General features: G+C 63.0%; 10 protein-coding genes across 10 annotated transcripts; 7 read left to right on the forward strand and 3 right to left on the reverse strand.

Annotated features, from left to right (window-relative positions):
* Window positions 1–59: 59 nt before the first annotated feature.
* On the reverse strand, window positions 60–1,331 carry AMSG_02931 (UPF0317 protein C14orf159; the record flags this gene model as incomplete). Its single annotated transcript, XM_013904823.1, has 2 exons — window positions 60–980; window positions 1,272–1,331. 2 exons carry the CDS (start codon window positions 1,329–1,331, stop codon window positions 60–62), a joined length of 981 nt encoding a protein of 326 aa, XP_013760277.1.
* A 677-nt stretch (window positions 1,332–2,008) lies between these two features.
* AMSG_02932 (uncharacterized protein) lies at window positions 2,009–3,286 on the forward strand (the record flags this gene model as incomplete). Its single annotated transcript, XM_013904824.1, has 2 exons — window positions 2,009–2,109; window positions 2,296–3,286. The coding sequence occupies 2 exons, from the start codon at window positions 2,009–2,011 to the stop codon at window positions 3,284–3,286; spliced, it is 1,092 nt and encodes a 363-aa protein (XP_013760278.1).
* Window positions 3,287–3,301: 15 nt separating this feature from the next.
* AMSG_02933 (uncharacterized protein) lies at window positions 3,302–5,579 on the reverse strand. The gene is made up of 2 exons (XM_013904825.1): window positions 5,555–5,579; window positions 3,302–5,314 (listed from the first exon to the last, which is right to left on the reverse strand). The coding sequence occupies exon 2, from the start codon at window positions 5,291–5,293 to the stop codon at window positions 3,320–3,322; it is 1,974 nt and encodes a 657-aa protein (XP_013760279.1). The 5' UTR covers window positions 5,294–5,314; window positions 5,555–5,579; the 3' UTR covers window positions 3,302–3,319.
* Window positions 5,580–6,769: 1,190 nt separating this feature from the next.
* AMSG_02934 (uncharacterized protein) lies at window positions 6,770–8,305 on the forward strand (the record flags this gene model as incomplete). The annotated part of the gene is made up of 1 exon (XM_013904826.1): window positions 6,770–8,305. One exon carries the CDS (start codon window positions 6,770–6,772, stop codon window positions 8,303–8,305), a length of 1,536 nt encoding a protein of 511 aa, XP_013760280.1.
* A 166-nt stretch (window positions 8,306–8,471) lies between these two features.
* Window positions 8,472–9,408, forward strand: AMSG_02935 (DNA replication complex GINS protein sld5; the record flags this gene model as incomplete). Its single annotated transcript, XM_013904827.1, has 2 exons — window positions 8,472–8,540; window positions 8,827–9,408. 2 exons carry the CDS (start codon window positions 8,472–8,474, stop codon window positions 9,406–9,408), a joined length of 651 nt encoding a protein of 216 aa, XP_013760281.1.
* A 284-nt stretch (window positions 9,409–9,692) lies between these two features.
* On the forward strand, window positions 9,693–10,052 carry AMSG_02936 (uncharacterized protein; the record flags this gene model as incomplete). The annotated part of the gene is made up of 1 exon (XM_013904828.1): window positions 9,693–10,052. The coding sequence occupies one exon, from the start codon at window positions 9,693–9,695 to the stop codon at window positions 10,050–10,052; it is 360 nt and encodes a 119-aa protein (XP_013760282.1).
* A 408-nt stretch (window positions 10,053–10,460) lies between these two features.
* On the forward strand, window positions 10,461–11,804 carry AMSG_02937 (GPN-loop GTPase 1). Its single transcript, XM_013904829.1, has 2 exons — window positions 10,461–10,556; window positions 10,809–11,804. Exons 1-2 carry the CDS (start codon window positions 10,476–10,478, stop codon window positions 11,778–11,780), a joined length of 1,053 nt encoding a protein of 350 aa, XP_013760283.1. The 5' UTR covers window positions 10,461–10,475; the 3' UTR covers window positions 11,781–11,804.
* Window positions 11,805–12,033: 229 nt separating this feature from the next.
* Window positions 12,034–13,271, forward strand: AMSG_02938 (50S ribosomal protein L4). The gene is made up of 2 exons (XM_013904830.1): window positions 12,034–12,074; window positions 12,241–13,271. Exons 1-2 carry the CDS (start codon window positions 12,045–12,047, stop codon window positions 13,252–13,254), a joined length of 1,044 nt encoding a protein of 347 aa, XP_013760284.1. The 5' UTR covers window positions 12,034–12,044; the 3' UTR covers window positions 13,255–13,271.
* Window positions 13,272–13,273: 2 nt separating this feature from the next.
* On the reverse strand, window positions 13,274–14,530 carry AMSG_02939 (DNA-directed RNA polymerase I subunit RPA43). The gene has a single exon (XM_013904831.1). It carries the CDS (start codon window positions 14,272–14,274, stop codon window positions 13,288–13,290), a length of 987 nt encoding a protein of 328 aa, XP_013760285.1. The 5' UTR covers window positions 14,275–14,530; the 3' UTR covers window positions 13,274–13,287.
* Window positions 14,531–15,788: 1,258 nt separating this feature from the next.
* AMSG_02940 (uncharacterized protein) lies at window positions 15,789–17,899 on the forward strand (the record flags this gene model as incomplete). Its single annotated transcript, XM_013904832.1, has 1 exon — window positions 15,789–17,899. Exon 1 carries the CDS (start codon window positions 16,001–16,003, stop codon window positions 17,897–17,899), a length of 1,899 nt encoding a protein of 632 aa, XP_013760286.1. The 5' UTR covers window positions 15,789–16,000.
* Between the last annotated feature and the right edge of the window lie 950 nt (window positions 17,900–18,849).

An 18,849-nucleotide genomic window follows, 5' to 3' on the forward strand; every position in this document is an offset into this window, starting at 1 on the left:
TAGGTTGGAAAAAACCGGCCCGGCATCAGGCCCGGCACATGGTTGGGTGGCACTACCGCTCACTCCGAGGTGGGATGTGGGGCGGCGTCGGTGGCTATGGAGACAAGATGGTCGAGGAGAGGCCTGTGGTGGTCGTGCCAGTCGAGATCGTCGACAGACATGGAGACGGCGGCGCGGACGCCATCGACGCCGCCGACGGCGTTGACGGCGTCCATGGCGGCGCGATCGAGGTGGGAGGGGAAGGCGAGGCCCGGGGCGGCAGTCAGGGCAGCGACGCCTGCAGCCAGGGCATAGCCGCCCCAGTTGGAGACGCCAGTCGCAATGGTGATGTCGGTGGGAACGACGGTGGCAGTGACGTCGGCGTCGGGGACAGCGTCGAGGACGGCAGCGCGGATGGCAGGCGAGCCCATGCCGATTTCGTTGCCGCCGTCGCCGACGCCGATGGTGGTGAGCGAGGAGGAGGCAAAGCCAAAGGCTGGTTCGCGGAGGAACATGGCGTCAATGGGTGCGGTGACGGCTGAGATGTCGCCGGCACGCATGTTGCGGTACGAACCGTCGGGCGTCCGCCCGGGCCGTTCGATGGCGACCGCAACGGTTGGGGCGTACGTCTCGCGGATGTGGGTGTGGAATGCTAGGCACTCTGGAGATGCGCCGCCGCTTGACGCGGTGCCGCCGTCATGGGTCGGGTAGATCTCGAGAGCCACGTCTGTCGAGCGACTCTCGCTGAGGGCAGCGTCGAGCGCAGCCTCGACGAGCGGGCGGTTGAGGTCGTCGGTGACAACAACGACGTCCTTCCCCGCGCCCGCCAGTGCGCGGGCGAGCGCAGCCGTGCCGATTGGGCCGTCGTTCTCGCCAGCATTGACCGAAGCAATGAAGAATCCCGTGGTGAGAAGGATGGAACGAGCCGAGATTAGAGCCGTCGTCGCCGCTCCAACCGCACCGTTGACGAAGCACTTGCCGATGCCGCGGTTTGCAGGATCCTAAGAATGGGGTGGTGTGAGTGGGTAGATGATGGTTGCTGCGACCACGAGGCACGACCACGACTACGATCACGACTACGCTCACGAGGCACGACCACGACTACGATCACGATTACGCTTACGAGACACGGCCATTGCTGCGACCACGAGGCACGACCACGACTACGATCGCGGCTACGCTCACGAGGCACGACCACGACTACGATCACACCCATCATGTCGCCCCCCATCATCTCACCTCCCCTCACGACAGTCATGCCCACCAGCCCAGTCATCATGTCGCGTCCATACCTTGTAGATAGCGCCCTCAATGCGACGAAAGGCACGAGTCACAGCACTAGCCATGGCCATATCGGCACGGCTGGGAGAGAGGTAATGTTGGAGGTGGCGCCGGTGGTAGACGTCGTCGTCGTCGTCGTGGTGGTGGTGGTGGTGGCGGTGACGTGCTGGAACTGGTGCGAATGGCTAGCTGGTGACGAGCTCGGACGATGGAGAAGCACATGCGGGAAAGTGGGGTGATGGAGGCTTGAGAGCATGGGAGGAAAGGTTTGATTGGGAGGTCGGATGCTGACCATGGTTAGCCGATCGGAGGAGAAGCACATGTGGGCGGTGATGGGCAGTGATCGTCGTGGCCAGCAGGCTGGTCTCCGTCAGGCTGATGTACAAGGTCGGCAGGAGGCCATCTGATAAGAGTGGCCAACAAATGACATGGTTGTCATCTTGTCGATTCCCGGTGTCACAGTGATCGATACGTCGATGAGTGAACAACGCCAGGTGTGCTAGCCATGCCCATCTCATCGCGCTCCGTCACGTCTCGGACAGGACTCCCTGTCGCCGCACCCGCCACCGCTCTCCCCACACACACACACACACACCCCACACACATACACACACACAAACATATGCCGGGAAAGGTTGTTGTCCGCGCAGCAGCACGGTCAACCATGCCCACCCCCACCGCCACCGCCGCTACTACGTCCTCCTCGTCGTCGTCGTCGTCGTCTCTGGCAACGTCACCCGGCGGAGCCATGTCCAAGCATAAGGAGCGGACGACACAGAAGGTCGAGATTGTGGCAGCGGCACCAGGGAGTATTGGAGAGGATGGTGAGGTCCAGGTCAAGTACGTTATGTCTGTTTGCAGCATGTGGCATGGGTGTGGCCGGGGGGGGGGGAGGGGGAGGGGGCGGTGCTGGTGCGGGTGCCCCCCGCTTTCCGGTAGAATCTACCTCGCCGACTTTTTCTCAACCATGGATGGCCATGGCTTCTGGCTCGGAGCGGGCAATCGGGCCAGGGTACTTACATGAACAACAAACAGGCTGCGGAAAAAGGTGCCGACGCTCAAGGCCGAGATGCTTGTCGAAGATCGTGGCTTTCCCTACGTGTTGAAGCACTTTCCCAAGCGTGCCAAGATGAGCCGGAAGAAGGGTGACGAGCTGGCGAACCTCTCAAAGCTCCTTGGCGCCTACCATGATTGGGCGCACGACGTCTTTCCCAAGCTCGTCTTTCCGGACTTTATCGACCGCGTCCGCAAGCTCGCCTCAAACGCCATGGTCCGCGACCTTGTCAGTCGCATGCGCTACCAGTCTGAGCACGGCGTGACTCGTGAAGAGATGGACCTTGCTGCCGAGCCCACCGCCGAAGAGATTCGTGCCGCTGCCCTCCTCGATGGCATTGCACCCAACATGCTTTTCGGTGACGAGGGCGGCCTTGGTGGGTGGAGCGCCGTTCCGGAACAGCCGGCTGTCTCGACTGCGCCGACTGCGCGCCCCTCGGCCGCCAACCCCGCCGCTGATGACGACTTTGATCTCGCCGCCCTCGAGGCCATGCGCGAGCTCGAGACCCAGCCGCCGGTGACTTCCCGCCCTGCCGCCAACCCCGCCGCTGACGACGACTTTGATCTCGCCGCCCTCGAGGCCATGCGCGAGCTCGAGACCCAGCCGCCGGCGACTTCCCGCCCTGCCGCCAACCCCGCCGCTGATGACGACTTTGATCTCGCCGCCCTCGAGGCCATGCGCGAGCTCGAGACCCAGCCGCCGGCGACTTCCCGCCCTGCCGCCAACCCCGCCGCTGACGACGACTTTGATCTCGCCGCCCTCGAGGCCATGCGCGAGCTCGAGACCCAGCCGAGCAATGTCGGCGCTCCGGCCGCTGAGGACGGGACGCCTGTTCGGCTCCCACGCCACTCGCGTGCCGCGCGCATGATGGGCCGCAAAAAGCGGTCGCGCTCGCCGGCCCATACTGCTGCCTCCGAGGCCGAGGCCCGGCGCACTTCCAAGCGCTCGTCGCCGCTCCCCCTCTCGCCGTAAAGCCGTGTGATATTACTGCGACTGCGGCGGCGGCTACTCGGTCCGCTCGTCCATGATGATGTCAAACACATGGGTGCGGTGCGGTGAGCCTTCATCGATGGCCAGCGGCTGGCAGCGGAGGCAGACCGCAAACGCCGGGCAGGCGATGCACCGAAACTCGGGGCCAAAGATGTCCTGCTGGCACAGATCGCACCGCAACCGGACCGCCGTCCCATCTGTGCCGGCAAACAAGATGTGCTCGGTCCGGATCGAGTGCTCGGGTGCCTCGGTGCCAAACTCGGTGTCGACCCGGATGTGGCTCGACGTCGCCGGCACATACGCCGGCGCCGTCTCCCAGTTGAAGCTTGCCCCGCATCCGTCCTGGTTGTCGCCGCCGTGGTAGTTCCGCCCGCACACCATCGACGAGCAGCCGGCGACCCGGTTGATGACCCGGCCGCACGACGGGCAGCACCGGCAGTTGGCCGCCTTCCACTCCTCGTCGTTCTCGTTCTCGCGAAGCCGCTGCAGCGCAGCCTCGACCTCGCGCTGGTGCGCCTCGCGGGCCTCATTGAACTCGGAAATTCGCTCCTCGTACTCGGCGTCGGCCGCCGCGAGCTGGTCCAGATACGCCCGCCGCCCGCTTGTCACCCACTCGAGCCACGCCCGCTCTGCCTGCTGTACCTGCCCACACTCGTACTTGTAGTGGTACTGGTTCTTGCACAGAGAGCAGAAGACTGCCCGGCAGACCGAGCACGTCACACGCTCCTTCTCGCCGGGCATCGACGCAATCTCGTACCCAGTGCAGTCGGCCGTTGGGCACGGAATCGCGCCCGGGATCGAGGTGATGGCCCGCGTCAGCTGTTGGGTGCGGAACTTGGTCAGCAGCTCGCCCTCGCCCACCGTCTGCATCACCTCAATCTCGGACATGACATGGTTGCACTCGCCGCCGGGGCAGACCGCCTCGGTGTTCTCGCGGATGTTCATCTCCACCATCCGCCCGATGCACTCAAAACAGAACCGGTGCGACGCTGCGCAGTCGACCGTGTACATCTGCGAGACCTCAAACTCGCAGAAACAGAGCTCGCAGTCAAACACCGTCGGCGGCGATTTGGCCGCCGCCATCAGCGCCTCGTCCTTGGCCAGCCACTCGGCAACGTCGATCCCGTTGAGTAGGAGCGAGATGAGCGTGTCTGCAGAGCCTGCCGTGTGACGCATCACACACTCCACCACGTGCCTCGGGTACTTGCCGCCGATGATCGTCACAATCAGGTCCGGGTCCATCTCGCTCGCCCCACTGCTTGCCCCGCCGCCACCATCGCCGTTCCCCGTGTCCAGGCTCAACCCATCGCGCCCGTTCCTCCCGCCGTTGCCACCGTTGCCGCCGTCGTCGAGCTCCGACGACCGAATCTTCTGCGCTTCTGCGAGCTTGCGGATCACGTCACGGTCGTCTGCATGCCGCGCCAGCATCGCCGCCTGCTCCGCCCGCTGTGCCGCCACCGCTGCAGCCTGCTCGCCAAACTCGTCCGCCGCCTGCGTCGCCCGCCGAGACGCATTCAGCAGCTCCGCCACCGCCTGCGCCTTTTCTGCCGCAGCCGTCCGCTCCACGCGCTTCTCCTCGCGACTCCGCAGGAGCTCCAGCTCGGCGGCGGGCTGAAGAGCCGCAGTCGCCTCCACCGCAGCCACTGTCTCCTTCGTGTCTGGATCATCGTCTTCCTCCACCTCCTTCCCACGCCTGACCTCGCTCTGATGGATGGATGCAGACGGCGGCGAGACCGCCTGCGGCGTTACAACCCGCGGCGTCACAACCCGTGGCGTCTCGGCGCCCTCACCCGGCATCGCCACGTCGCGTGGGGTGGACGAGCCCGACTTGGCGTGCTTGAAAAACGGCTCGTTGTTCTCGGCCACATACAGCACATCATTGTTGTCGATGAGCTCCGTCTCGTCCACGATCGCCCCCGTATCCATGTACAACGTTGTCGGATGAGTCAAGCCCAGCTTGCTCGTCGCCTTGGCCAACAGCTCCTCCATCGTCTCAGGCACCGCCACCAACTACAACCGCCATCGCCATCATCCGATCAAGAGCACGAGAGAGCACAAAAAAGGTGAGCCACACACAGCTGCCCGACTCCACCATCTCTAAAATAACCAAACCAATGCCCATGCATGCGCACTCCCCACACACACATACACACAACACGACGTCCATAACCCTCCCTCCCTCCCCCCCCACTCCCCACCCTCCCCACCCTCCCTCCCCCCCCCACTCCCCCCATGTACGGTTGGTCATACATAGCCTGTGGCCCCCTCCTCATTCCGAAAGATGGAACACCGTGTCCGTGGCATGTTCCTGCCGTCGAGGTGGTGTTTGGGGTGGAGTGAGTGGCTGTAGTTGTCCGCGTCGGGCAAGTGGAGGTGCGGTAGGGGAGAGGGGGGAGAGGGGGAGGGGGGGAAGGAAGGGGGAGCTGTATGTGGCATGGCTTCGACGAACGAACGAAACGAACGAACGAAACGAATGAACGAAAGGAACGAACGAAACGAACGAACGAAACGAACGAGCGAAACGAACGAAACAATGGACGGGAACGGGACAATGGGAACGATTGGACCGAGCGATGGGCATCAAGAAAAGCGCAACGATCATGTCACAACTCTTAAACCAAAGTTGATCCGTGGTAGAGTGCTTGTTGTGGACTGCTGCTGTCGTCACACAAGCTGAAGAGCCAAATCGCCTGATCTCACAGATACTGCAGCGCATATCTCCACGTGCGTGCGGTAGCATTTTTGTGATCGCGAACTGATCCTCCCTCACCCACCCTGCTGCAGAGACTTTCCATCCCATCCATAGGTTATCCCTCCCCATCCCTCCCCTCCCCTTCGCGCTTTCCACTCCCTACTCTCTTGCCGTTCTCTTGCACCCCTTTATGATCTCCGATCACCCCCCTACAGCTCACAGCACCCTGTATTGTAAGCTAGCTAGGTCACAAAAAGAGCCAAAAGTTGGCGCGGTCAGCGGCGCCAAACGGCCACAAGCCACAGGCTAGGGTGACAAGCCACGGGGCTCGGGCAGGGCCGACACCGCTCTACTCACCGACCGTCTTGACCATGACCGAGGTAGAGAGCAGCAGCAGCAGTGGGCTGATTGTATCTGGGGCAGCCGCACGGCTTACGCCGTCGTCACCGCTGCCACCGACGTCGGGCGCCTTTGCCTATCTGAGGAGTACGACGGGCGAGTCGACGCGGCCAAGACAGAGGCCGAGTACGAGTGGCGGGAGCGGAGAACGGGCTGTGAGCTCACCTGGATCGACTCGAAGGGAAAGGATGTCGCGGTCAAGCTCACATGGATTGGTCGGATCTCGGCCAGGCACGGGCGAGAGTCCTGGCCGACGTCGTCGGCGGCCTGGTCGGGATCAGGATGATGCTTCTCTGGCAAGTGGCCGATCGCCGGGGAGCGCCCGGAAGAGAAGAGGTCGTCCACAGACAGCAGCGGCGGCGCGGTCGAGAAAGATGACGCTAGCTGGAAGCGGAAGCTCGATCGGCTATCTTGAGAGCTCCAAGCCCAAGCGGGTGTCCTCGGCCCTAGCCGCCACCAGAGCGCTGCTTTCCGAGCGGCTGTCGCCAGGCAAGAGCGAGGCGTCGCCAGGAATCGAGCCGGCCCGCCCAACAACCGCCTCGCAGGCCCTCACAGCAGGGGCGAGGTCGTCTGGCGCTGCTGCTGGGCGGCCGGCATCGGTCATGTCACACCACCGGAAGCAGTGGTCTCCAGCACGAGCCCGCCGTTCGGACGGCGACGTGCCACTGCGGAGCGTGGCCCCGGCTGGCGAAAGTCCTGGCGATGGGAGCAGCGCCAAGGCCGACGACCCGACCTTTGTCTTTCGCAACGAGCGCGGCGAGACCGTGTCGAGCGGCACGCCGGCGATCCAAGCGTGGCTCCGCGACAATCCGGACCCACCAGAGCCGCGATGGTATGTAGTTGATGCGCCGCCACCGCGGCCAGCCACAGTCTCAGGCTTTCGCCGGCCGGCGACGGCCAAGGGCGCAGTCGGCCGGAGCGCAGCAACCAAGTCGATTCCGATCTCAACCACGTACGAGTTTGCGCGGACCGCTCCGGTGGTGCGCCCGTCGACGGCCTCGCCGAGCTCTCGAGGTACAGCAGGTGGAGCCGGCGGCAGCTCGGGCGACTTTCGCTCCGACGCCATCGAGCTCGAGGTTGCGCTCCTCGACGCGCTGAGGAACTCGGGCGCCGAGAGCGAGGGCTCGTGCCGGATCCGGCGGACCGTGTACTCGCAGCTGTTCGAGGTCATCATCGAGCGAGTCCCGACGTACGCCCACCTGCTCAAGCTCATCAAGTCCGAGTATGACTCGGGCGATGTGCTGGACCAGAACCGCGAGGCCGAGATGCGCGAAGAGAAGGAGCTTGCCCAGCAAATCGCCGACGATGCCCGGACCGAGCTGTGCGAGCTCACCAACGCCAACGCCCAACTCCGCGAGGAGATGTCGCTGCTTCGCGAGACAGAGGCTGCGCTTCTCTCCGAAATGGATGCCAAAGACGCCGAGATTCAGCACCTCAACGATCGGCTGCTCCAGCTCAACCCGCTCTGGCTCAAGCAACAGTCGTTCTACACCAAACTCCGCGAGATGGAGACCGACCTGGAGTCAACCCTCGCCTCGGCGCTTGTCTCGGAGCCTGCTGCCGACGAGAAGCCCGAGTTGACCGCCGAAGAGCTTGATGCTGCCGACATCGAGACTCTGGTGGCGCTCTCGACCCAGCCGGTGCCGGACCACGTGGTGGCCCGCCTCCACACCCTTGAGGACCGCGTTTTCCAGCTCCAGACCGAGGTCGACCTTGCTCGCAAGCGCGAACGCGAGGTTTACGCTGATCTCCTCCGCCACAAGCAACTCGCCGCCGGCCTGGACACCGATGGCGTCTTTGGCGGCGGTGGCGAGGCTGCGTCTAGCGATGGCGAGGCCAGCGGTGCTAGCGCAGACGTCGGCCTTGATGACCACGACCTGGCGTCGTCAGCCTCGACTTCATCGAGTTGAGCTCGCGGTGCAACTCCAGCTCTATGCAAGACGCATGATGCGCATCCGATGCCTAGACTGCACTGCCCTTGCCTTGCCACCGGCCTCGGGCCGAAGCCTGACCATAAGCAGCCGTGATCTCTCCCTCAGCCTCTGGCCTTGACACCCGTCTCCCCGCTCGCCGACCATGGCACTGTCGTCCTCGCAGAGCTCCTGGGGACTCAAGGGCCACTCTGGAGCTGCAGTGCAGAACAATGTACGTATGTAGGATACGACGACCACCCCCCATTCTCTCTCCCAACCATCTGGTCTCTCATACACGCCATATGTCAATAAGTGGATGTGTACGGGTGCTGGCATGGGGAGAGTGACCGTGTGTGTGGTGATTCTACATTTTGGGCGCGTTGGCTGGTGTTGGGGGTCAAGAGGGCCAAGGCGGGAGGGACGAGGGGGAGGGGTGTACAGAGCATGGAGAACACGCACACGGAGAGAGAGAGAGTGTGTGTGTGTGAGGTAACATACTAACGCATGTGTGTATGCAGGACATTGAGGCGTTGAAGCAGGCGTGGTTGAATGAGAAGTTCTCGCCGCATGTGCTCATCTTTGAAGACGCGCTGGTGGCAAGAGTCAGCGAGGACGTCAAGGAGCAGGAGGATGTGGTGGCCGGGGAACTGGATGACGGGGCTACCTTTATGACCCGACTCAAGCAACTGGAGCTCGAGAGGGTCAAGTACTTGCTGAGAAGCTATTATCGAACGAGGTTGAGGAAGATCGAGAAGTTCTGCATGTACATCCTCAAGAATCCCGTCGTCCGCACAAGGCTCTCGCCGGCAGAGCTGGAGTACACTCAGAGATACGTCGATCTCATGGCGGAGCATCTCAACGAGTCCTTCCTCAACGGTCTCCCGGAGAAGCTCCGTGATCTGACTACCCAGGATGCAGAAGACGACATGATTCCGGCGCCCAACTTTGATACCCATGTCTTCTGCAAGGTCGTCGACACCATCGGCACCTTTCAGCTCGATCAGGACTCGTCGGTGGATCTGGAGGAGGGCGAGTTGTACCTTCTGCCCTTCAAGCCCATCCGCGACCTCCTCCTGGACCAGTCTATCATTTTGATCTGACCACTCGCCCGCGGCCCGAGCCCTCGACGCCCCTCCCGTTCATCCGATCGCCGAGATCGCCGACTCGCTCGCCCTCCCGCTCGCCCGTTCTCCCAACTGCCTCCTCATCCATCACCCGCCATCCCTCACACCTTATGGGCTCGTAGCAACGCATCACACCCTCTTGTCCGTCTGCCACCTCCCATCAAATCAATCCCTCCCTCCCCCTTCCCGCCACCCTTACCAAGTTGACTAAGTTGGCTGACACGAGGGAAATCGTCGTGACTGTGGCCGATGCCGACATCATGACTCACCATCGCCGCCTTCAGCCATCGCCTTCAGCCGTCGCGCTCGCCATCGCCACAGCCACAAACCGGTACCTCCACCCGGCGGCAGCCACCAAGACCACCACTCTGTCAGCACCCGACTCCTTCCTCCACGGTCTCCCGGAGAAGCTCCGTGATCTGACTACCCAGGATGCAGAAGACGACATGATTCCGGCGCCCAACTTTGATACCCATGTCTTCTGCAAGGTCGTCGACACCATCGGCACCTTTCAGCTCGATCAGGACTCGTCGGTGGATCTGGAGGAGGGCGAGTTGTACCTTCTGCCCTTCAAGCCCATCCGCGACCTCCTCCTGGACCAGTCTATCATTTTGATCTGACCACTCGCCCGCGGCCCGAGCCCTCGACGCCCCTCCCGTTCATCCGATCGCCGAGATCGCCGACTCGCTCGCCCTCCCGCTCGCCCGTTCTCCCAACTGCCTCCTCATCCATCACCCGCCATCCCTCGCACCTTATGGGCTCGTAGCAACGCACCACACCCTCTTGTCCGTCTGCCACCTCCCATCAAATCAATCCCTCCCTCCCCCTTCCCGCCACCCTTACCAAGTTGACTAAGTTGGCTGACACGAGGGAAATCGTCGTGACTGTGGCCGATGCCGACATCATGACTCACCATCGCCGCCTTCAGCCATCGCCTCCAGCCGTCGCGCTCGCCATCGCCACAGCCACAAACCGGTACCTCCACCCGGCGGCAGCCACCAAGACCACCACTCTGTCAGCACCCGACTCCCCAAGGCGACTTGATGGCGACCGACGACGGGCAGCAGCCGACGACATGCATTGTTGTGGGCATGGCCGGTTCTGGCAAGACAACCCTTCTTCAGGTAGGTACATGTGTGTGTGTGTGTGTGTGTGTGTGTGTGTGTGTGTGTGTGTGTGTGTGTGTGTGTGTGTGTGTGTGTGTGTGTGCTTGTATGCCCGTGTGTGTGTGCGTGTGTGGATGGGGCATGATGGCTGGGCGAGATGATGGATGAGTGGGTGGGGGTGGGTATGGGCATGGAATGACTTATGAATGGTCATGGTCATGGTTATGGTCATGGTTATGGGTGTGGACATGGTTATGTGAATGGGGATAGAGAATCAATGCGTATATGCATGAGAAGGAGGTCGATGGGTACATGATCAATCTGGATCCGGCCGTGGCCAACGTTCCCTATGGCGTCAACATTGATATCCGTGATACGGTCAACTACAAAGAGGTGATGAAGCAGTATGGTCTCGGTCCTAACGGAGGCATTCTTACCTCGCTCAATCTCTTTGCCACTAGGTTTGATCAGGTGCTTTCGTTCCTCGAGTCGAAGGAGAAGCTCGAGAATGTGTTCATCGACACGCCGGGGCAGATCGAGGTCTTCACCTGGTCGGCCTCGGGCTCTATCATCACCACTACCCTCGCGGCTTCATTCCCCACGGTCCTGCTGTATGTGGTGGACACGCCGCGGACGGTGGCGCCGGCAACGTTCATGTCCAACATGCTTTACGCCTGCTCCATCCTGTACAAGTCCAAGCTCCCGTTTGTGATGGCGTTCAACAAGGCCGACATTGTCGACGCCGAGAAGCCGATCTCGTGGATGACCGACTTTGAGGCCTTCCAGGAGGAGCTCCTTGCCCACGAGTCGATGTCGTCGGAGCTTGTTCGCTCCATGTCGCTGGTGCTGGAGGAGTTCTACAACCACTTTACCGCCGTCGGCGTCTCGGCCGTCACTGGGGAGGGCATGCCCGAGCTGTTCGAGGCCCTTGCCGCCGCCCGTGCCGAGTACTACGCCGACTACAAGCCCGCGCTCGACAAGACCATTGCCGAGCGAGCCGCTGCCTCTGCTGACGAGCGCGCCGCCGCCCTTGCCCGCCTCAAGACCGACATCGAGGCCGCCGACGGTCTCGACCGCGCCGATCCGGCCACGCTTGCTGCTGACGCCTCCCCCGATGTCACACCACCGGCCGTCTCCATGTCCTACGCTCAGGCTGCACAAGCTGCACAGGCTACCCAGCCGCGGCGTGTCGCCACCCCCACCGTCGACGACAATGCCGACGATCTCGAGATGCCCGGCTAGTATTGAACAACTTCCCCCCCCCCCCCCCCCCCTCTCCCCTTGTCTCGTTTCCTCGTCCAAATCCTCCTCAGGCTGCTGCCATCACCATCATCATCATCATCATCATCGCCATCCTCTCCCACGCTTCCAGCATGTTGCACAGTCCTGCCAAGCCAGCTCACCACTCGGCCGAGTCGGCGCCGCCATGGCCGATCCCCCCCCTTGTCCTACCTTTGCCCAACCCAGTCAGCGAGTCACAGCCCACACTCGTCGCACATCCAGGCCATGCACCTCGCACGCGCCACCCTGCGTAGCGTACGTAACATAGAACATGTGATGTGTGTCTGTGGTTGAAGGGAGAGGCGCATTGTCCATGAGTGTGGTAAGCGGTGGGGAGCGGTGGGGAAGCCGAGCGGGTGACGGACGACCATCCCGCGAGGAGAGGGAGGCGAGGACTAACAAGGGGGTATGGGGGATACAGAACACACTGCGTGGGCTGGGACGACTTAGCTCGACTTGGCAGCCGAAGCATTTGGAGGGAGTGGCTGGGAATGGAGAGGATGGCATGGAAGTGGCACTGGCTACTGATGCTGGTCTCTCGGATGGTCATGTCGGGTGGAGCAAGGACGCGTACGAGGCGCCGGTCTTTGATCTGGCTAATGCCGCCATCAAGGGCGTGGTCAAGCTGGATCCTGTCCTCTTTGGCACTCCGCTGAGGAAGGATCTCATCCACAGAACCGTCCGCTGGCAGATGGCAAAGCGCCGCTCCGGAGTGGCCAAGACAAAGTCGCGCGGTGAAGTCCGTGGCTCTAACCGCAAGGCCTTCAAGCAGAAGGGCTCGGGGAGGGCTCGCCGTGGTCCGGTCCGCAAGGCCCCGCACATCCGTGGCGGTGGTGTGGCCTTTGGAAAGCAGATTCGGTCCTTTGCCTTTGCGCTCAACAAAAAGGTCCGCGCTGCCGCGCTCCGCTCTGTTCTGGCCAACAAGTACGCTGCCGACGCGCTGTTTGTGGTCGACTCGCTCGACCTGCCGGCGGCCAAGACTCGCGAGGCCAAGGCCGCGCTCGCCAAGCTGGGCATCTCGTCGGCGGTCGTCATCGACCCTGCGTTCCAGGCCCGCTGGGAGGGCGAGAGCCTCAACCCGCTGACCCAGTTTGAGCTTGCCTCGCGCAACCTCCACACCGTCACCCTCCTCCCGCCGCTCGGCGCCAACGTGTACGATCTGGTCAAGCACGACGCGCTCATCATCACGCCGGCCGGCCTAGTTGACCTCGAGGACCGCCTGCGGCCCGAGGAGCCGCTACGCGGCTACAAGTACGGCTACATCCTCGACGACATGGCCGCCGCCAGGCCCGCCGCCGACGCCGCCGGGTCCGCCGCCGTCCCGGACCTCGACGCCGAGCCGGTTGTCGACGCTGCCGCCGACGTCGACACCGACCTGCACGACCTGCAGGACGTTGCCGCCGAGGCCAAGGCCTCATCGTCGAGCTCACAGTAAAACGCTCACAACTCGCCGCGGCGGGTCACCGATTTACTTCTTCTTGCTCTTGGCCTTGGCCTTGGCCTTGTCTTTCGACTTGGCCTTGTCCTTCGACTTGGCCTTGTCCTTCGACTTGGCCTTGTTCTTCGACTTGGCCTTGTCCTTCGACTTGGCTTTGTTGGCGAGCGTGTCGTCGGCGACAGCCATGGGCGCGACGTCGTCGTCGTCGTCGCCGTCAGTGTGCACCGGCTCGGCATCATCGTCAGCGCCAGAGCTGGCGGCAGGCTTGGCCTTCGACGTGAGGAGCTTGGCACGCTTGGTCTCGCGAGCAAAGACCATGCTTGGGTCGTCGTCGTCGTCGTCGTCATCGTTGCCCTCGCTCGCGGCGACCTTGGCGCTAGCAGCGGCGGTGTCGTCGTCCGAGTCGACAAACGTCTTGCGGGTGGTGATGGCTGGGGCGCCATCATGGCCGCGCTTGAGCGACGGAACAACCGGGGCGAGGGCGTCGCGGCCGTTGCGGACGACGGCTTCCTCGGGCGGGATGCCCTTGAGCGAGCCCTCGATGACCATGATGGCGGCCGAGGGCGTGATGGACGAGACAGTGAATGAGAGCAGGGCGCCCTCGGAGACAACGACGTCCATGCCGCGGACGGCCCAGGCATCGTCGTCGGCATCGTAGTACCACTCGTCAAGAGCGATGGCACTCGCCGGAATGGCGGCGTTGAAGACGCCGTAAGCGAGGAGGCCGATGTGATCCGAGGAGACCTTGTTGACGGTTCCGGTCAGACGCTGACCGACGACAGGAGCAAAGATGCAAAAGTCAACATTGATCTTGATGCACATGTCCGCCGGATCAACAATGCGGGCACCATAGTTGAGCAGGCGGAGGTTGGAGTAGGCGATGGGAACGCCAGCGAGTCGCTCCGAGTACTTGAGAATGAACGAGTTGAGACGAGCGAGGATGCCATCCTTGACCGAAGCCGCATAGACGGGAGGAATGTACAACGTCAACGTTGTTGGGCTTGTATGAAAGGCCATAATGTGCTTCACCTTTCTATTCTTTCAGATCTCTTCAAATCAATCTCTATCTCCTTCCCTTGCCTCGGCACTACACTCAGCACCTCCTCAACCGTGGATGCAAAGGGGGATGGGCTGTGGCTTGGCTGGCTCGTCACCAACTGCTGCCGCTGCGATACCTTGTACAACACAGACTCTGATTGTCTTGCTTCCTCAATCACAGACAATGCTACTAGACTCTTGATCACTTCACGCCCTGCAAAGTGTGTCCACAAAGTGCCGTGTGCCTCTCTCTCACCCCTGTCCGCCCCTCCCAGCCCCACTCCCGCAATGCCTCCGGAGATGGCGACAGCTGGCCGATCCGACGCTGTCATGGGCCTTTGGGGGAGGGGGGACCCAGGTGGAGCTGGAGGGTGGGATGGCGAAGCTAGGGCATTGAGAATGAGGATAGAGGAGCTGTGGTGGGTGAGAAAGGGTGTATAGAGTCTGGTGGGAGGGGGGGATTGCGTAGATGGGGAGATCAGGGCGAATAGAGGTGGATGATGGGGAGGCTGATCAAGAGGAGAGGGGGGTGAGACGCAGCTGGGGGATGCGATCGGAGGAGTTTGGGGAATGGGGATCGGCATGGATGGTTGGTGACGGCGGTGATGGTAGTGGTGGTGGTGGTGATGGTGGTGGCGGGGGATGACTCCCACTCGCGATCAGGTGCCCGTCCTTGCAGCCGGGAGAACAACCGAACCCTTGACGGTACGGTCATTCGGACGCGTTGGCGCGCGTCTCAAAGTGAACAGCTGCTCATGCCGCACACGTCGCTATGGACCAAGAGTGGCGAGTTGTGGAGAACGGCCAGCCGCGATCAGATGCCCTCGAGGTGGCCCGTGGCGCCATCGATGCGATCGTTGCCTGTCGCGTGGCGGACATCGCAGACATCGCCTGCGTCTACACCTGCGGCGCCGACGCCAATGTCGAGCTGACAACTCGCTGGGCAAAGCAAGTAGTGGAGGACATGCGGCCACTGCTTGCTGTTCTCCTCGACTGCTCCGCCGATGGTAGCGCCGCTGATCTCCACACACACTGCCTGGCAAGATCACGCTCTCTTCGGCCATCCCGCCTTCCTTACGAGACTCTGACAGCCACCAGGACGAAGCGCTAGAGGTTGAGCTCTGGTGGTCAGGCTCAGTCTTTCCTCACGCCGACGGCCGCCAATGGACGGCGACCCAGATCGTGGCCGCGCTCGCCTTCGACTTGGCTGCTGGCTCTTTCTTGTACGACATCCGCCGCTCGCGCCCGGGCCATGCACAAACTACGGTCTCCAGTCAGCGGCCGGACATTGCTAGCTGGCGCCATCAAACGCAACCCATCGCTGCCTCACCCCCTATCCAATTGTGAATGAGCTCTTCCCGCGCGCGCGAAAGCGTGTACGACTCGGGGAGCGGCCCGACACACCTCTCTCAGCGCAACACGACGGCAAGGCGGCCGCAACATGGACGGAGACCGGGTCAGAGTGGCTCAGCTGGCGCTGGCTTCTGGACAAAGCCGACAGCTAGAGGGTGGGGTGGTGGTAGGGCGGGTACTCCTCGTCTGGCCAACCACTGGGAGCGGGGCCGAGGCCGAGACCTCGTTCCTGCTGGAGGAAGTGACGGAGGGAGCGAGGACACAAAGGGCACACGGCGCAAGCACATCGGCTCCATCGCCATCATCAGAGTTGCAAGTGGCACAGAGACTGAGGATACGATCGGTGTCGCTGATGGCTGAAGCGAGCGAAACAAGCGGGCCGAACCGAGTTCGGCTCATTGTCCGCGGCGCCTTTGCCCACAAGCTCGCCGGCGTAGTGGCCAAGAACGATGTGCTGGTGGTCCATCCGGTGCCCGCGGTGGCTATTGTGCCGCTGGAAGCAGGTGGAGGTGGCCCATCGGGAGGGCCGGGCAACCAGCACCGCAATTTGGCGCTGTGTATCTCGGACGATGAGCCCGAGAAGCGGGTGCTGGACGTTGTCATGGATGTGTTGCTGGCAGGACGGGAGAACCTGGTGATCAAGGTGACTCGAGGGAAGCTGAACGAGTTGGACTCGCAGGCTGCGCTGATGCGGTCTGTCCTGGCTAACGACGAGGTTGAGACGGGCGGCGTCAGCGCGAGCGGAAAGCGCCGGCTAGCAGGCGACGGAGGAGGCACCGGGTCAGCGACCGGCGTCAAGCGCCGCAAGGTCATGACTCGCAGCTACCGGTACACACCGCTGGTCGAGGTGGCTGTGGGGATGGAGGCGCACGTCTACGGGGTGGTTGTTGCGCTCCGCGAGCCGCGGCAGACTCGCGGGTCAGACATGATGATGAGCCTCACGCTCCGCGACGACTCGAACAGCGACGCTGAGCTCTCGTCGCTGCGGATCAACGTGTTTGCGCCGCCGGGCGCACTGCCGCCGATTGCCGGTGTTGGCGACGTCGTCCGCATTCACCGACTCGACATCCAGCTCTTCCGTGGCTTCCGGCAGGGCTGCTCACGGAAGCGGACCTCGTTTGCGGTGTTTGACAAGGCTCTAGGTACGCCCATCGAGCCGCGCACCCATCCGACGCTCACCATCAAGCACACCCTCAACGATGCCGACCGGGCGCGGGTCCGCGAGCTACGCGGCTGGTACGAAGCGCTCTGCACCGTCACAGCGCTTCCACGGGAGCTGGCTCCGCTCGCGCCGGCCAAGCACGCCGCAGGCAGCTGCCCCCGGGTCATGCTGGGCAATGTCAAGCCGGACGGAGGCGCGGTTTGCCTGGTCGTCCGCTTGGCGAGCGTCGATCTGGAAGCACAGACCGGGCTCGGCTGGGACGGCTCGCCGCCGCCGGGCCAGACGCGCCTGCTCGACGCGCGCCCCCTTGGCGCTGGCTTTCTCTCGCGGTGGTCGTTTGACCCGCTGCCGGCGCAGCGGCTGATCCTTAGTGAGCAGACGCGGCGGTGCCTGGGTGCGATGGGTGCCGAGGCTGGCACGGACTCGTGGGTCGAGCTCCATGAGTGCCGGCTCGGCAGCGCCGGTGAGATGCTGGTCGATGGACCAGCGTACTCTGTCGAGCCGTCGAGCACCGCGGCGTCGACCTCGCGCTTTCTCCTCTGCCCGGAGCCGGGCGTGTGGCAGTGCAAGGCGGCTCCGAGCGCTACCAACCGTACCCGGCCGGTAGTCTCGCTGCGATCAGTGTTGGAGCGTGCGCGGAGTGAGCACGTCAAGGCGCGAGTTCTGGCGCGGGTTGTCGAAATCACGCCGGGCCCGCGCCAGGTCGAGGCTGCATGCGTCCCGCTCTGTCCGGCTTGCGGCGGTCTGGTGGAGCGCGCAAGTCCTGGCTCGAGCGGAACCTACGCCTGCGCCGCTTGCGACATCGCTACGCTGGCCAAGCCGCAGCACACATACATGTTTGTGCTCCGGCTGGTCGACGCCTCGGCAGTTGCCGACGTTATCGCCTTTGACGATGACGCGCTCGCCCTCTTTCCTGGCCTCCCTGCCACCGACCTCACCGAGTCGAACGTGACCCGTGATGGGGTCCGTGAACGGATGACCGGCTTTCTCGCCGATGGTGCCTACCTCGACCTCTGTGTCTGTTCGTACGCCGACGGCGACGGGCACATCCGGTTCCGGATCTTTGGCACCCAGGGCATTGTCGGGTGATACCACGCGTTTACGCTCTGCGACGCGGACGACGCGGACGACATGGACGATGCGGCTGGCTACAGCCTCTCTCTCTCTCTCTCTCTTTCTCCACACACGCGCGCACACACACTGGCCACAGACCAAATCGAACATGTGTTCATTGACACCCTTCACTGGGCACCGCCCGTGGTGTACGGGTCGAGGTGGAGCTCACGACGACGCTCCTCGGTGGCCTTGCGCCACTTCGGGTTGACGGTCGACGGCAGCGGGGCTATCGACACACATAGATCCATTTCCAATCACATCCACACAGTGAGTCATTATCGGAACAAGTCCTTCCCACACCCCTTCCCCAGCTGACCCATGTACCAGCTGTACTTTGGGAGGGGGGGGGACGGGGGAGGAGGGAGGGAGCCGGTGCGGGCGCGAGACGACGACACTCGGAAGACCCGTCAGCCGACCCGACGTCACCCACTTCCGCCGAGTTGGAGAGCGAGCCCAGGAGGCCATGACTAGCAAGGGAGACCGCCACTCCGAGTAGGAGAGAAAGATGTGCAACAGTAGTGGTGGTGGTGGTGGTGGTGGTGGTGGTGGTGGTGGTGGTGGTCGGGGAATGGGGGGAGAGGAAGGGCATGGGTGTGATCAAGGCGACAGTCGGTGGTTGGTGGTGGTGGGCAATATTTTTGCCGCCAGGTCAGCCAGCCTAGCCAGCGCTTGTATGGGCAAGGTGTAGGTGTATGTCATGCACATATGGGTGGTGGGTGGATGGAGGGGTATCTGGGTTGGAGTGGTACAGGTGGTCGTGGTCGTTGGTCGTTGGCTAATGGGCAAGGGTGGGTAGGGTAGGGTGGCGTGGGGGGGGGGGGGGGGGAGGGGGAACAAGGTGGCGGGATGGACCAGTGGCCGGGTGGCGGTTCACCTCGGCAAGTACTGGTTGGTGTGAGGGATGGAGAAGGTGGGAGAAGGTG

The sequence above is a fragment of the Thecamonas trahens genome (genome assembly GCF_000142905.1).
Source record: "Thecamonas trahens ATCC 50062 unplaced genomic scaffold supercont1.11, whole genome shotgun sequence".
In the NCBI taxonomy this organism is placed as follows: domain Eukaryota; order Apusomonadida; family Apusomonadidae; genus Thecamonas; species Thecamonas trahens.